General features: G+C 41.4%; 1 protein-coding gene across 1 annotated transcript in view; it reads right to left on the bottom strand.

Moving 5' to 3' along the window:
• Positions 1 to 11,891: 11,891 nt before the first annotated feature.
• atrn (attractin) overlaps positions 11,892 to 16,686 on the bottom strand; it is a 101,694-nt gene continuing 96,899 nt past the window's right edge. Inside the window, exon 29 of the mRNA XM_026297096.1 lies at positions 11,892 to 15,365. Within this exon, the coding sequence (XP_026152881.1) occupies positions 15,241 to 15,365 (125 nt within the window). The 3' untranslated portion in view covers positions 11,892 to 15,240. The remainder of the gene's footprint in view (positions 15,366 to 16,686) is intronic.

Here is a 16,686-nt window from a genome sequence, read left to right as displayed (position 1 = left end):
GACTTCAGCGGTGAAAGACTGAGGTTGGTTGAGAGCAAATGCACTTAAAGAATGTGTCATCTTCAACGCTGCCATTGACTTCAGTTACCCGAAAAACACTCATTGGTTTCACTGCATTAACTGACACAACATATGCTGATTAACACAAGGATGGAAAACGTGTTGCCCCCAAGCTACAAGCAGACCTGATGAAAATGACACATTCTAGTTCAGGTTGGACCTAAAAGGCTAACACACTATGAGCTCATAATATTGTCTTAACAGTACAAGGGTTGGTGCATTTGCCTGCCGACTACTACGAGTGAAGGAAACAGTTTGCTTCCTCAGTGAAGCCCATGTAGATTTGAAATGAGCATTTAAAGGACCTACAAATCTTACTCATACAAGTAAATGTCTTAACAGAGCAGTTCACTAGACATTTTCTCACTTAGCTCTATGTACTGAATACATGCAGATAGTGTAGTTGTATTTGCCCAGATTTTGAGATATTGCTCATCTTCCAAATACAGTCACGGTGTATGAAATTTTGTTTTGTGCTGCTCACAACATTAAAAGCAGTTCGCTTTTGGACTATCTTCTCGTGATTTTTACGTTTTATTCCAAAGCTCTCAGGTTGCATCGCTGCGCCGAGGACTTGGTTCACTTTCACCAATTTAATTGATCAGGCCTAGATATTTCTGAAATTCACAGTAATTTTGTTTTGACTTTCAATACATATGTAAGTCAAATCACTCAAAAAACACTTAATCCCGTGTTTCCATAAAATCTGAAAATCAAATCAAAGATCTAAAGTCCAATTTTAATTGATTTTACTGTTAAAGGGAAATATCCCTATCAGAATAAAAGCCCTTCACCAGCTATGTTGCTGTCTGATAATGACCTATATATGGACAGACAGTCCATAATTCATATCACAGAGAAAACAGCTGTGACAAGATATGAATTTTGTTGAAAGTGAACCAAAAAAAAAAAAAACTAATAATACGCTGAAAGGTGCTAAAACACTATGGGTGATAACTGACTGTGGTACAAACTTCCCTCTTAACACTAAGGAAACATCTGACCCGGTGCAGATTTAATAAATAAAATATCTAATATTATAGTGGCAACCTATTTCCACAGTAAACTGAGCCTAGTAGTATTTGCACTACAGCTGCAGCACATGATGTGGCTGTTCTAAATAGCTTTTACTACCAGGGACCATTAGTGAACACTATTAAACGAAGTCTCAATCTATTGTGAACTAACGTGCCAGTCGAGACACAATTTCTTCCTAATGGAAAGACTTCGTCCTGTCCTCAGGCTGGCAGCAGACGTTTGAAAAGATATATTTTGTGTTTGGGCACGTAAAATCTAAGCTGTCTAAATAGTTAAATACAGTGCCACTAGATATAAGTGAGAAAATGTTTTTTTTGGGGATTGGTGTGAACTGACTGTTTAGACTTTCAAATAAGAAAAGTAACCCAAACTACAGTTATGTTGGTTTCCTGGTGATAAGAGTGTGAGTGATACCTCTGGTTTTCATGAAGCTTCTGTCTCTTATCACGATGTGTCACCAAGCTGAGCTCTGTCGCCCCATTTTGATGTGTCCTGTGATTTATCAGTCAGCGGGCAATGCGTCCTCCGGTGCCGTGAGGTGACTGACCAACCTGCTCCCTGTTCGTCTCTGCCCGCAGAAGCCCAAATGTGACATGTGTCACTCCCTGCAAATAAAGACGACACTGTAAATGGAGGTGATTTGTGACCGGCTTTCTTGTACAGAGGACAGGGGCTTTTTCACCTGTCAAGAAATGTTTGGTCCCCAGACAAGATGTGACTCTTAAAACCACGTCCAGCATCACCTCTTCTCTGTTTCAAGGAAAGTATTTTCCTCCCTCTTTCAGGACCAGTGACATTAAGTTAAAAATTCATGTTTCATCACACACAATGCAAGACTTGTAAAGATGTTATAGTATAGTGTACATACTACACAGTGTATGCCATATATATGATGTCTATAACATTCATACGTTGGGTAACAATAAAAAAAGAATAAAAAGGATTTTATCCAAAGTTTGGATGTTGATGTCAGGTAGAGAAACCTACTGACAAGCTGATGCTAATATCAAAACTTTACAAAGCACAACTTTGACTTGTGCATCTAACAATTTAGGGACGCCTGATATGAACAAATGGCCTCAAATTTCTATTTCTTCTACCCTGTTGTTAATCTTAAGGCACATTTGTGACTCAGCTTAGGTGAAACACATTGAAACTGGAAGGTGTAGCTACATGCAGAGCGGCAATATTGTCTATAAGCTGCAAAAACAGTGCAAGCAGTCACTTAACCATCATCTCAACCATATAGCTTGTTTTGGAAAAAGAAGTAGTGACACTCCAGCTGCCTGGATGGCACCTGTGCTTTGCATATGGCAGCTGGAACTGGCCAGGCTTCATGTTTTGGGTCAACTGCTATGTGGAACAGAGCTCCTGCTGTTGGGCCCATGGTTGCTGCTCCTCAGTCTAATAAAAGAATAAATAAAAAAAAATCTCACAAATACCAGGATACTAATGTGACATTTTTAGGTCCCATCAATTAGATTAATCAAGTTTCAACACAGAAACTCACTAGTTAGAGTCACTCATGTTTCACTCACATCAGTAATATGTGTGTGAATACACGACTGTATCTGTTTTAGTCGAGACAGAAACTCAAAATGCTTATTTTTCATCTAGTATGCACAATATTAGTATGTACAGCAGTAAACAATCAACCTGCAGGGTCTTCTCTACCTTTTCCAATATCAAGCTCAGTGTAAAAATATCATTATACAACCCTGTTTCCAAAAATGTTGGCTGTGTAAACTGTAAATAAAACAATTCAGTGTTTTGAAAACACTTTTTACACTGCATTCATTTGGTAATATATCTATAAAATATCTAATATTCAAATGAATACATCTTATATATTTGGCTTACATGGACTTTGAGGCAACACATTCCTGAAAACGTTTGGGCAGGTGCACATCATACTGATAAGAGTATAAAAAAAAGAGAATCCCTGACAGGCTGAGTCTTTCAACCTTCTGTCACGATTCTTCCAAAATATATTTTTTACTTCCCATGTCTTTCTGAAGACAATACGATCATCACTGAGTTGGAACTGTAAACCATGCTAAACTGTAGTTATACACTTATTGGTTCTCCTGAACAGAGATTTTTCATGAATGTGTGTCAAATGCAGTCGTTATAATAAAACATGAAAACTAGTTCTGCTGTGCATAACTGAAAAATGTTCCTTTTACTTGCGTCTACGTTCATTCACAAGTAAATTTCAGCTAGAGACGTAATTTGGCCTGGTAGAAATACTGAGGTGAAGAAAAGTCATGGCCACATACAGACTCTCCAATTAGAATCAAGCATTGATGGGTCTGCACAGCACATCTCAGGACTGCCAGATAAGCAAGCACAGACATGTTGCTTAAAATGAATTAGCAGAGTCACTTCTGCTGCGTAATGGCGATCAGTGATTGATAAAAAATAAATACATATGTCTTCAATCACAGCCCGATCACTTAACATGCGAGTGATCAGATTGGTTGCTTCAAAAAGTCTCAGTTCAAGTCAACAGTCACCTGTATGTGCCCCAAGCTAATGGGCAGGTGGAGTATCAGGCAAGAAAACTAAAACAAATGGTTTCCTCTGTTCCCAAACACTTCAGAGTGCTGCTAAAAGAAGAGGTGACGCAACACAGGAGAAACATGCCTGTGCCCCGACGTTTGGTGACATCAAATTCAAAATAAGCATGTATTTTTCAAAAGAAGAATTAATATTGAATATGCTGTCTTTGCTCTATATACAAGGAAATATGGTTATTTTGAAAATAATTGCATTCAGCTTTTATTTACATTTTACACAGCATCCCAACTTTTTGTAAGGTGACTGCAGTACCCCCATCACAACACACAATCTGTTACATTACCCAATGTTTTTTTGTTGTTGCAGCTTACCTTATTATACATGTATGTTGGTTTAGTCCTTTATCATTCTTCTAATGCTTTAAAAGACAGTCACGGAGTGAAGTCACTCGTGGAGGAACAAGCAGTGACGTCCTCTGAGAAGCTCAGCAGGCAAGGCTGTAAAACTGACCATCGTCATCTGAAACAAAAAAAAGCAAAGACAAAAAGATGAAGTGGTTAGTTTGTCAGACTTGTTTTTTTTTTTTAGCATAAGGGAAAAACACCAACAACTCGACAGAAACACTCGAAAATACTTAAATGCTCACTTGTCAGAGCAGCTATCTATCAGCCACTATCTTCATATTAGTGTCGTGTAGGTCTTTAACCAGAAGGAGAGACTAGAGGAATGCTAAGTCAGTGTTTCTAGGCCCAAAACAGCAACAACAGCAGCAACAAAACCCCTACAAAGATGTCAAAAAGAGAGGAAGTTGGAAATCATGCTGGACTGAGATAACCTTCCCAAAGATAACAACATAGCACAGCAGAAAATCATGACATTCACTGATCAATCATCTACAAGTTTTAAAATGTGGCATTTTGATTTTTAATCAAACATCTCGAGCGTCATTACCTAACCTAAAATTACCAAACTGACATTTATTCTGAGAAATTGCTGTTCCATGTCTGCATAAATAAATTCCCCTCCAGATACACGGAAATGCTGATATATGGCAGTGCCAGGTTCGTATGAATGCCTCATCAACAGCCTACTTGATATTAAGAAAGATAAAATTAGCAGGCTACTGTTTTCCGTTGTATTACTCAGAGTTGTGGTGTCAAGTGTCTCTAGATGCCAGGGGCCTGATTTGAGGTTCAACAAGCACTGACATTGTTTAAACCAATATGGATGAAAAATGAGAATTTAACACAGTTTGATCTTTGAGACATGTTTCACTGCCAGCCACCCTGAAGCTTAGTAACTAATTATTATTCTAAAGTCACAAAGGGCTCATTTTTCTGAGCTGCAATCTAAGAAAAACAAAACTTTTTTTTTACTAGCTGCAGACTGGAGGAAACTTTACTGCTACCATCAAGATTATTAACAAAATCTCTTTCATTAAATTGCAATACCAAACCAAAACACTAGCCACACATGAAGTGTTAAGCATCCTTAAAAGGATAGTTCGTTATATTTTTAACAGGATATATCGATATCAGGAATTCATTATAATATTTGTAGATTTTTTTATATTTTAATTAAGTTTCGTCTTCCTGAGATGTTCTGCCCTATAGCATCACGGTCAACTAGCTAGCTAGCTAAAGCTAGCTAACATTAGCAAAACTAGCTAAAGTTTATGTGTCGCATATTATTTAAATCAGAGTTTTTACTCATAACTTCCACTTTTCTGTAAGAAATGACTGGAAATATTTGAAAAAAACAGTTTTAAAAAACTGAACTAGCTACGTCAAAAAACCGTCAAACATTGTTAATTAGAAACAACCCAACGCCAAGGTCAAGGCACTCGGGAACTTCCGTCACCCTTCGTTGATAAAACACGAAGGACTCTTGAACCAATAAACTCACCGGGATGGTTGACACACACTCCGCAGGATTTAGCGCAGAATAAATTAAACCAACTCGGTTTAAATAAACAAAAACACGTTGTTGTTTTTTTTCCACAGTTGAATCTTTGGCTGAAGGGCAAAAACATCTGAAATAATGGCGGAGAGTTTCTTCTTCGCTGAAGTGTTTTCAGCAGCAGCGCGCCCACTGCGGCCTCTGGTGGTGAATCCGTTAATTTCATTACTGATGTTTTAGTTACTTTAATGTGATTAATTTAGTCTTTTCTTTTCATCGGTAATATTGTCTGATATAATATATTTTAATATAACTCCTAATGCAGCCTATTTTTATGGATTGCCCTGTTCCTGGTATAGAACATTGATTTTGGCCTGGTGACATTTGGAAGAATAAATATTCAGGGGCCACAGTTTATTAAGGTCTATGCTATGGCCAAACTTAATATTGACTGGAATGAGATCATTCCTGTGCCAGATTCAACATAACATTGCAATGGTGTAATAGTGCCTGACAACAGCTTATTAATAATACATTACATGGATACAGCACCTGCTGCAGCTGAAATACAGTTTTGTAATTTCATAGATGTATCCTGTCACGTCTGTAACATGAACAGCTACTGCAGTAAATGAGCCCTGTGATGAGATTATTTAGTAAACTTTCACACAGTGAAGCCACACATATTAGTTCATAGAAAACTGAGTCTTGTTACATTAAATTCTGTATACATTCTGTGCTATCAGAAACATCTCAAATGACGTGTGTAATTTTAAAAGATATTTCTGCTACGATGTACCTGCCCATTAGCAATCAGGTTTTCTTCCCCAACGTGTATGTGCTGCGGCTTATTTAAAGAAGAGTGAAATCCTTTAACATAACAAGTACTGGGGGAAAAACATCATAAGTCAGACTCTGACAGCTCACTATAGCTGTAGGATGAAGTTGGGGCAGAGAGATCAGAAAAACTCCACAGAGAAATGTTTACTAATTGTGATAATTTGTCTACTGTTGTCAGCAAGACGTGGAGAAAAATGCCTGCAAAAAGAAAACATGAAGGCAGCATTTCTGAGAATTACAGCTCACCCTGTAACCTTTATTCAGCAAATCTGAAACACAACAGGGGAATTTTTCAGACATTATTGCCCCTGACAGCTTTACTGAAATAACCAAATCAAAACTGAGGAGAGGTAATTATATTAGACTGTTTGGTGAAGGCAATAAAGATGAGATGACATGAAAATGAGAAAACGCTTGTAAAGTCTGCAAACAGTCTCTGCTTACTGAGAATTAGAGAATGGGGAGGAAGAGGATGGGAGGATGGTTTCATAAACAGCACTGCCATAATGTGAGGGAGGGAAGAAAAAATGAAAAAATAAGACCCTCATTATCAGCCAACTGCTACAGAGCAGCCGTGCAGGCTGTCAAAATGATCAGGATGGATTTAGTCAAAGACCTGGAATCAAAGGGCAGCACCTAATCATCTGTTTACACCGTAGGAGCTCCTGAGACAGGATGGAAGAGAAAACAGGGTTGGACAAGATACTGGAAACGTGAAGAGAAGCAGATGGAGATAGAGGACTGAAAACGACAGAGAAGAATAAAAGGATGACACAGAAATAGGAGGGGAAAGTAGTGCTAGAGAAAGGCAGTGATGGATAAGGGTGGAGAGAAGACAGTAAATGAAAGAAAGAAGGGAGGACGAGGCAGCAGCAGTAAAGAAAAAGATGGGAAGCGAGAGGGAGAAAGAACGAGTGGGTGAGAGAATAAGACAGATGGCTATCAATTCCCTTGGGAACAGATAAGCAAAAGAACAGGGCAGACATTGGAAAAGTAGGAAGAAAGAAAGGAGGGAAGGATGGAAAGAATGGAGCTAGAAGGTGAAGGAAAGGATTAAGAACTTACTTTATTCATCCCAAACACTGCATTCAACCCACCCAAAGTGCACACACACAGCAGTGAACACACACCGTGCGCGCGCACACACACACACACACACACACACACACACACAGAGCAGTGGGCAGCCATTGCTGCAGCATCCGGGGAGCAGTTGGGGGTTCGGTGCCTTGCTCAAGGGTCTCACCTCAGTCGTGGTATTGAAGGTGGAGAGAGCGCTGGCTATTCACTCCACCCCACCGACAATTCCTGCCGGTGCTGAGACTCGAACCCACAACTTTCGGATTACAGGTCCGACTCTCTATCAGCATCTGAAAGGAATAATGGATGAAGAGCGATGTGTGATGAAAGAGAGAAGTAAACAGACAAAGAGAAGAGGAAGGAGAAACATATTGGATGAAAATAAATAAGAGAATGTGGAGAGTATAACAGTGGGAATGATAGAGAAGAGATCCAACAACAACAGGAGGAGGTTGAAACAGAGAAAATGATGAGAGGAAGATGGAAAGAAGAAAGATCCAAGAGACAGCAATAGAGGAAAGAGGAGAGAAGAAGAGAAACAGATGAAAGCGATAGTAGGAATGAAGGGTGAGAGGAGAAAGTGGATGAAGAAGGTGAAAGTAGTAGCGAGAAGAAAGAGAGGGAGGGGAGAAGTAAAAAGGAAAGGAGCAAACAGGGGATAAGAGAAACGAAAGAAAAAAGAGAATAGACTGGAAATATGAAAGCAAGAAAAAAAGGATGGTGGAGTGGGGGGGTGGTGAGATGGGGAGAGGAGAAAGTAGAAAAACAGGATGAGAAAAAGGTGTCAGACAGAGGGAGGAGTGAAGGAAGAATAGGAGAGAAGAAGGGAAGGAGAGGTCAGGGCAAGAGGAACGAGAGAGCGAGGGAGCAGAGAGTAGGAGAGACAAGACGACACATGGAGAGAGAGAAGAAGAAGAAGGAGAAGAAGGGAGGGAGACGGATTAAAGGCAGAGAAAGAATGAAGGAGAGATGCAGGATGACTGGTGATGAATAATTGCTGGTGAGAACACAGCAGCTCAGCGACACTCAGCCTCTCCTGCCGCTGCTTAGCTGGAGGGTTCACAAACATCAACAGCAGCATTAAAAATAGCAGCGATTATTTGAAAACAGGCCTGGGGAAAAGTGTATTTACAAATAATAATTCTCCATTCTCATTTGTTTCATCCTACTTGGAGCAGCAGGCGTATGGAGGGTGTCACAATATGACAATCCAACACAGGAAAAGCTGTTTTCCTTGTCTGGATAGCATTTGAACCAGAGTGAGACATCACGACATCTACTGTGGAGGCTGATATGAAACCTGGTTCAGACACTTTGGACTCTTAAGGACCAATAGAGGAACCAACTGTCCAACTGGACCAGTCTCCTCAGCCCCAAACAACGATTTCTGAGAGGATAAATCCTTTATACAAGCCTCTTTCCACACACACAAACATCAATTGGAGAATACGATGGTCACCGTTAAAAATACGTCTGAACATATTTAGGTCATAATTTTAACTCTGTAATTTAGATTAATGAACTTGCTGTCGACATTTACGGTCCACAGAGAATAAATCACAACGTTTTGGTGCCCTCTGGTCAGATTTTAAAGAGCTCGGTAGCCACGCAGGCTCCTTTACTTACACACAGCTGGATATAGATGGGGCCGTTCTGCTGCTCGCTTTCCAACTATCCCTGCTCTGCCCACTGCTGATTATACCTGGATCAGGTGTGTTCAGCCAATCAGAAGCAGCAATTAAAGATGCAGTGGACCAGTGTTGGTGACCCATGATCTTAATGCTAACATAACATTTTCCCATATTTGGGCACACCGTGAAAATTCCTCTGGTGTCTAAAGACTAAAATACAAACTTTACAACAGGACACGCTGCCATGAAATTGTATGAGGACATTTATGCTCCCTACAGGATTTACATATTTAGATTTGTAGACTCCTTGAGCTCCACCCAAGTGTGGTGAACACTGCAGCCTCCAGGGACTGCTGGAACATTTCTGAAGTTACACAATCAAAGAAAATGTTTTAAATTTCAGTGTAATTACTTCTAAGACATCTTACCAGAAACTCAGCTTATTCAGAGGCACCATCCCTCCGGCGCTGCAAGCAGATTCAAACAAGCACTACAGGAGAAGTGTGAAATGGGGTAAAATGTAGTTATCAAGACAAACAGCGACGGGTGGATTTTCACATTTAATAATAGACAAAAAAAAAAAAAGTTTCTGTCATTCTTTTATGTACATCAGTAATTACAAGTTCAATAAGCTAATATCCTCAAGTTTTACATGTAGTTTCATCATCAGCTTCTAGTAATGCTTGTTCATCTTTACACTGCTGTCTTACATACAAAATATGCTATGTACTGTAGTGTGGTCACATTTTTTAAAAGCCCGGAGAGGTTCGCCATAAATGATTCTTTTTTTCTTTTTAAAACAAATGTCGTTCACAATACTTTCTCATTATGTACAAAAAACAGAGCAACTGCTAAATTATACATATTAACACACGTCTTCCTCAGTATATGTAATGCCGCTATCCAAAGAGAGACTGAAAGAAATAAAGGGTAATGCCTGGTTTTTACAATGACCTTATTCTGATGCTTCAACTTGTGTATTAGAGCATTTAAATACATATTAATGCTGCCAGTGTTGGACACACAAAAAAACTAGTTGTACTGAGATTATGAATGTTTCCAGTAACTAATCACACTTTATAAATATGCATTTGCTGTACATTTCTATCAGTTAATACAGACGTCAAGAAGCTGAAATAAGGCCACTGTAAAGTTAAAGTGTTACCCAATAAAGTTTGAGGCATGGAGAGCAGGTGTAAGATAGAGGGCGTTGCTGATCTCTCTCAACCGGAACACGTTCAACAGGCAGGACAGCAGACACTGTACGGGGTTCCTACACATTTGCCTTTGCAAACCTCCACACTCCCTCTCAGATGTTTAAGCAGCCTGGGTTCACTCAAAATGCTGGCAAGAGATAATTATTGGCAAAACCTAAACTTCTGGATCCAAAAAAACCTGCAACATCAGTACAGTGCACACAGTAAAGCTCATATTTACCAACAGAGCTGGGCTGTGATGTCGTGCACTGAAGGCAGGAAGCGAGCAGGGGCTTGTATTAGGCTCTTTAAAGTTTTGATTTGCCACTTTTGAGGGTTTTCAGTTTGGGGGGTGGGTCACTGACAATATGCTGGTTTCCCTACAGCACTGTATAGGTGTGTCAAGGTCTCCGTCTTTTCTAGACTTTCTTATGCCTCGACTTCTCTATTGTGGCTAAAATTCACGATTCAGGAAAAAAGGACTTTTCAGTCATGTCGTTTTTCCACAGGTCTGGAGATGTCATGCCTGCACAGTGGCACATTGCAGCAAAGTAAATGCTATTGAACACATACTGGAGGTGGCCACAAGAAACACACACACACACATACACAAATAGCTTCTATTATTCCTCCCTTCATTATTTAAAACTGATCCACTGGCAAAATCTGGCAGCAGATACGTCTTGTTGCCAAGTAAAAATGGATGTAAATAACACTCAATTTAAAATGTATAAATATAAATCAGCTTTGCTCATGTTTTATAAGGAAGGAAAATGAATTCAGACCTCAAGGACACACAATACATTAATGTGAATGAAACCGAATGACGCAACTGACGCTGCTTGTTAAGGGAGGGAAGAGCCGGCCACCACAACCAATAACATCTAACCAGTAGCTTAACCAACCAGTCCACGTCGTTATACGGGTAAATATTTTGTGATTTAGACTTTAGGTCACACTGCCCAGTCCTACAGCATCACCATAACCACAAAACTAACAGGATACTGAGGAGAACTGTCAATCTAGCAGTCTACACACGCCCACCCAGACCTGAGAAGAAGCTTAATCAACCAAAAACAAATGAAAACGCCTGTGTGGGAGGTCCAGGAGTGAAAAGTCCCGGACAAAGGCTGAAGCTGCAGTATTCTTCTAAATTTCCCTAATCACTTTTGATGTGTTGAGACTTTGCAGACTTGTGTAGGAACCTAGTGTAAAGCTGCTGACAACGGATCTGGATCATTTACAGAGAGTAGTTTGTTTCTCATCAATCATGCTTAACCTGCAAATTGAAATGGGCAAGACTGGCCGTACAGGACAAAACAATATCCAATGAAACCTGTCTTAGACTAATCACACTACAGAGGTAAAAACAAACATCTGAGCTGCTCCTGTAGACGCCATTAGTCTGAATTACCAGGCAGAAAAAGGTCGAGGTTCACATCTTCCTGATGCATTTGAACAGGACGAACTTTTTCCTACTTGGACTGAGCCGTCTGTGCTAACTCCAGCACTGTCACCCAGGAAGTAGGCAGCCCCGGGTGTTTTCAGTTTCAGTTTACACGTTTAACCTTGGCTGCTGAGTTGATTTTTCCATCTTACATTCACTTACAAAATAAAAAACACAATCTTCATTCTTTGTTAAATTATTATTACAGTACATTTGAATCAGCTTTTGAACAATTTCACATATGAAGAGATTCTTTCTAACATGAGATATCAGAGCTGCATAAAATAAACTCAACTGAAGATGAATGTGTTTAAACACTTTGTCACTGAATATTGTTATCAGAGCGAGTATCATTAACAGATGCTGTATTGTATCAGAGCTGCTCTTGCTGAAGTGAAGGCTGCTGATGCTGCAGAGGACACACACACACACACACACACACATAGTAAAGTTACACTTTCAGGCCTTTCAGTGTCAGGAGCACGTCGCTAACTTCAAGGTGGGTCATGTGACGTTGCAGGTTACAAGTGGGAAAGTTGTTTTCTAAATAGAGTTTGCAGCTGCAACTGTGGCCTCTTTGCAAACTGCGTTTCACTCTATAGCCTGTGGAAGCCGAACAAGAATCTGTAGCCATCCTAGGGCCACGGAGGCTCACACATCCTAAAATGTTCCCGCTATTGTCAGCACTTTACCACACGACAACATTTTTTGACCTCCAAAGATGATTACTTACCTGCCAAACAGACTGGTAGAGTAAGTCAAAAAACTCCTGCACACCTGAGAAGAACTGACAGGTGCGTAGGAGAAAACCTGTGGTACAAATTGTAAGAAAAAAATAAACCTCCCACAGGCTTGTCCACCTCGCTCTTCGTTCAGATAGACAGAAACAGTGTTTAATAAAACATTTTATACTATACAGCTCTGAAAGGCCCTTTGTGGGAGGTTTTTTCTTTAATTTGTACTCAGATGAACAGACTCACCAGCCGCAGACTAAAGCTTCTCACATTTGGCTGACAGCTGATTATTTTCCACCATCAAGTCTCTGCAGAAGTGACAGAATAAAGCAGCCAAAACCAGACATGACGGCTAAAAAAACACATTACTCAAATGGAAAACAGAGCAAAAGACGACCGATGATAACACGAGTGAAGCGCTTTGATTCATCGGTGCAACATATGACCGCTGCTTACACCTTATCGTGGGGCTCGTCGGGGTCGCCCAGAGAAAGTTGTGAACACATCTAGCTCTATAATTACAGAATGTCAGCTTTGTTCATGGTTTCTGCTCTGACCTTTTCCGAGTGCTAAAAGTGTGCCCTTTACCCAGACGGTGAGCAGTTCTAGTATGCTGAACACATGTGAGAGCCTGGAACTAAACACAACGAGCTCTTTAGGGCTGAATGCAAGTTATTAAATTGTTCTATTACTGTATTTCTCAGAGGGCGGGAAGTTATTAACTTTGTGAGGGAAGGAGATATATTTTGTATATCAATATGTGTGTGTGTGTGTGTGTCTGCCTTCAGTCAAAGACCTGCAGGTGTTGTGGTATTTTACAACAAATATTCTGCAATAAGGACCAATATGGACTAATCTGAGCCTGATACTCAGTGGTGTAGAAGATAAAAAGACAAAACAACTGACACCCTCATGCTCTTACAAAACATTAAATTACCTGTGAAATTTCAAAGCAACAGCTGTTTTACACTAACAGCCTGAGTATTATTTTCTTTTTTTCATGTCTAGCGTTTGTTTTACCCCATTCTGTTCTCCTTTATTTTCCCTGTTTGACAGAAGAAGTAATGTTTCTTTAAAAATGGACCAGTGATTTCAGATAAGGACTGTGGAGAGAGCAGGTACAGTAGATATCTGAAGAAGCAAAATAAGAAAAGAGCCTGGCTTAGTGAAGCCTCACACATGTGGAGCACACAAAGGAGTAAGAGACGAGGCAACAAGATATTTTCAAGAGGCAATTTTAAAACAGAAATCATGTTTTCTTTCTTGTCTTTCTTTAGAATCAATACCTGGCAAGTGTGGTCGATTAAAAAAAATAAATAAATAAATAAAAACCCCATTCAGCAAATAATGAAGCAGATGCTGACTTTTGTGAAGTGGCCACTCATGCGACTGAATTATGTGTGCATTTCATGTTCAGAGTATTTGGCCCAGTACCATTTCAATGTTGGCATAAGCAGCTCCACTATAGCTGCATCAATATGAACACAGATGTCACTGCGGCAGAGGCTAATTGGGCAGCTGTAGATAGCTCAGGGAAACGGAACAATTGCCATTGAACAGGAGGGCATGCATTGTAGTTGGGGACACAGGAGCAGCTATTAGAGGCTATGGATTTCTTAGGAAACTACCACACAGGATAGTGATCCATCGCCCCGGCTCCCCTCACACACATCAGCCTAGTCACTTCAGTCGGTCAGAGCCAGACGATCTATTGGAAGCTTGTTTCACATGAGCTTGAGGCGCAGCACTACGAAGGGGGCAACTGTTAAACACCACAGGGCTTTCCCACCACCACTGGTGTGTGTGTGTGTGTGAGAGTCCTGTGTGTGCACCTGTGTGTGCAGAGCCATTGGCTTTCATCGCAACTGGAGGAGTAATTAGCTGGAATAGTTTCAATCGGCGCTTACCAACCAAACAGCCAGCGCACTAGAGTGGATGAGATGTTGCTGTGGTCTTGTTTAAACTGAGACATTCTGCCAGAGATGCTGGGAAATTGGATGGCTCGGTAGCCAGGTGGCTACAGAGACAGACCGAGACAGGCAGAGACAAGAGTCCAGGCAGGTCATGAAGAACCGGGTCTGTTTAGCAGCGTCACAGACCCTGTGGATGGGCTTTGGCTACACGGCCAGCTTCCTACAGTGGATCCTCATTAAACGAAGACTGAACATGCTGTTAGCCTGCTCGTAGGGCAAACTGTACGGTACTCTGGTGACTCCAGCGCCAAGTGACACGACAGCAGGAGACAAAAGGCTACAAATGAGAACAATGGGCCTGGAAAGTTGTTGTTTTTTGGAAATGTGTGATTTGTGTGTGCATGTGCAGTGGAACATGTCTAGTTTGTTCCCGCCGTCAAAATAACACAATACAAAACAAATAATAACTTAAGTAAAACGCAAACATAGAAGGTTGCAAAGTCTGGATTCTTCAAAATCTACAAGACGAGGATCTCTTCTAGCAGCAAGCCGTGGCCGCCTCGACTCTAACGAGGCGGTGTCGACAAATGTAAAATGTTTAAGGGGGAAAGGGTGGAGTCAGCTCGCTCAGTCCCTCCCTTCCTCCCTGCCCCTCTCTGTGTCCATTTTAGTGTTCCCTTTAGGAGGAGAGGGAGGCTTCAGTCAACGCTGAGGCTTCAGTCAACCTGACGACTCGACCCCAAAATGTTCCAGTCCTGTGTCCCAGCATGCACCTCTCCCTGCCAGCTCCGAGCTGGCGGAAGTCTCTGAAAGAGGGGGCTGAGGCGGGGGGCTGATGGGAGAGCATTGGGCTGGAAATGGTGGAAGAGGATGGGGGTGTGGTCAGATACAAGTGGAGGGCTGTGCGGTGGGCTGCTGTTTGCGGCTCCTCAGGCCTCCAGACTTCTCCTTGTAGCCCACACACATCTGCTGGGAGACGTCCACCAGCGCACTGGCCACTGCCAGACCTTCAACACAAAAACACATTACACTTCATCATCAACACACCACATACACAAAACCACCTACTGTTCAGAATCAGTCTGGTGTAAACTCGGGACATGTATACACAAGCCCCCGCTCAGCCACATACACAGATGGTGAGAACACATGTGCACACGCTCACAGTGCAGGCAGGCAGCTAAACCACACTTCATTAACATTATTAATACTTCATGATCCATGAAATTCCAATAAACTCCATTTATCTCCGATGATGGATGCATTTAATCCGATCAAGTGCACATAGCCAACGGCAAATTATAAAATTCGATGCTGTGTCTGAGATCACATACTCTTGAAATCACAGTCTGGTAACTTTCAGTTGAGCAGGCTGCAACTATTAGACTGATTCTTTCTCTAAAAGTGGGTTCAGGATGGTTCAGATCTCCCAAATGAGGCTCAGATGCAAATCAGAGATGGTCTACGATGCTGACCTCCTGTTGGCTGTTTGGAGAGCCACAATGGCGGCCATTTTGGAACAGATAAATTGTAAACAGATGTGAGGTTGTGATGCAGAAGACGGACGGCAGCCCGAGGACTCGAAACATGGCCAGATGGGAAACAAGTTAAAAGCATTTTAACAGGAGACCCTGGCGGGCGTGAGGAGATGGTACGATCACTGCTCACATGGTCTCAACAAAAGCTGCCCGAGGGAAAGCTCCAGCGAGAGCCGAGGCGGTTTTGTTATGACAAAAGGACTATGTGGTAATTAATAAGAGCCTGGGGCGTGCTGATGGTCTGGGGACCGCAACTGTGGGAGGCAAAGAGGCTATAAAACACAGAAGGGGAAAAATACAGAAACAAATGGAATCAAGTCTTGTTTGAAAGAGACAGCGGAAGAACAGAATAGAAAAGAATTAAGACGTGAAACGAGCTCAGGCCTTGATCCTGTCTTTTTGGAAAAAAGTTGAAGGATGGACAAGAATGTAAAGAGAGCGAGTGACAGAGCAGAGGATGAATGGAAGTAACGGGCTCAATTCTCAGTGCTACGCGTGTGTCCGTAAAATCAAGAAAAAGGAAGAGAACGAGGAGAGCATGGGGACGAGCAAGAAAAGACGCCAGACCGCACTTTAAACCAAGTCCTCAAAGAAGAGAGAAAAGAAACCAAACTCTAGAGTGGGACAGAGAAGAGCTGCAGCTGGTGTATTACAATGGACACAAAACATGCAGACACAAAGGCGACGAAGGAAGGAAACTAAGATGAGAAAGCTAGCAACAAGCGGGCTGCAGCCTTTATTTCATCACACAGGAGGCAGAAAGCACAGAGGCGAGCACTGCAGGCTGCCA

The sequence above is a fragment of the Mastacembelus armatus genome, chromosome 22, assembly GCF_900324485.2.
Source record: "Mastacembelus armatus chromosome 22, fMasArm1.2, whole genome shotgun sequence".
Classification (NCBI taxonomy): Eukaryota; Metazoa; Chordata; class Actinopteri; order Synbranchiformes; family Mastacembelidae; genus Mastacembelus; species Mastacembelus armatus.
The sequence above is the reverse complement of the archived record's forward strand: the minus strand, read 5'-3'. Positions and strand labels throughout refer to the sequence as shown.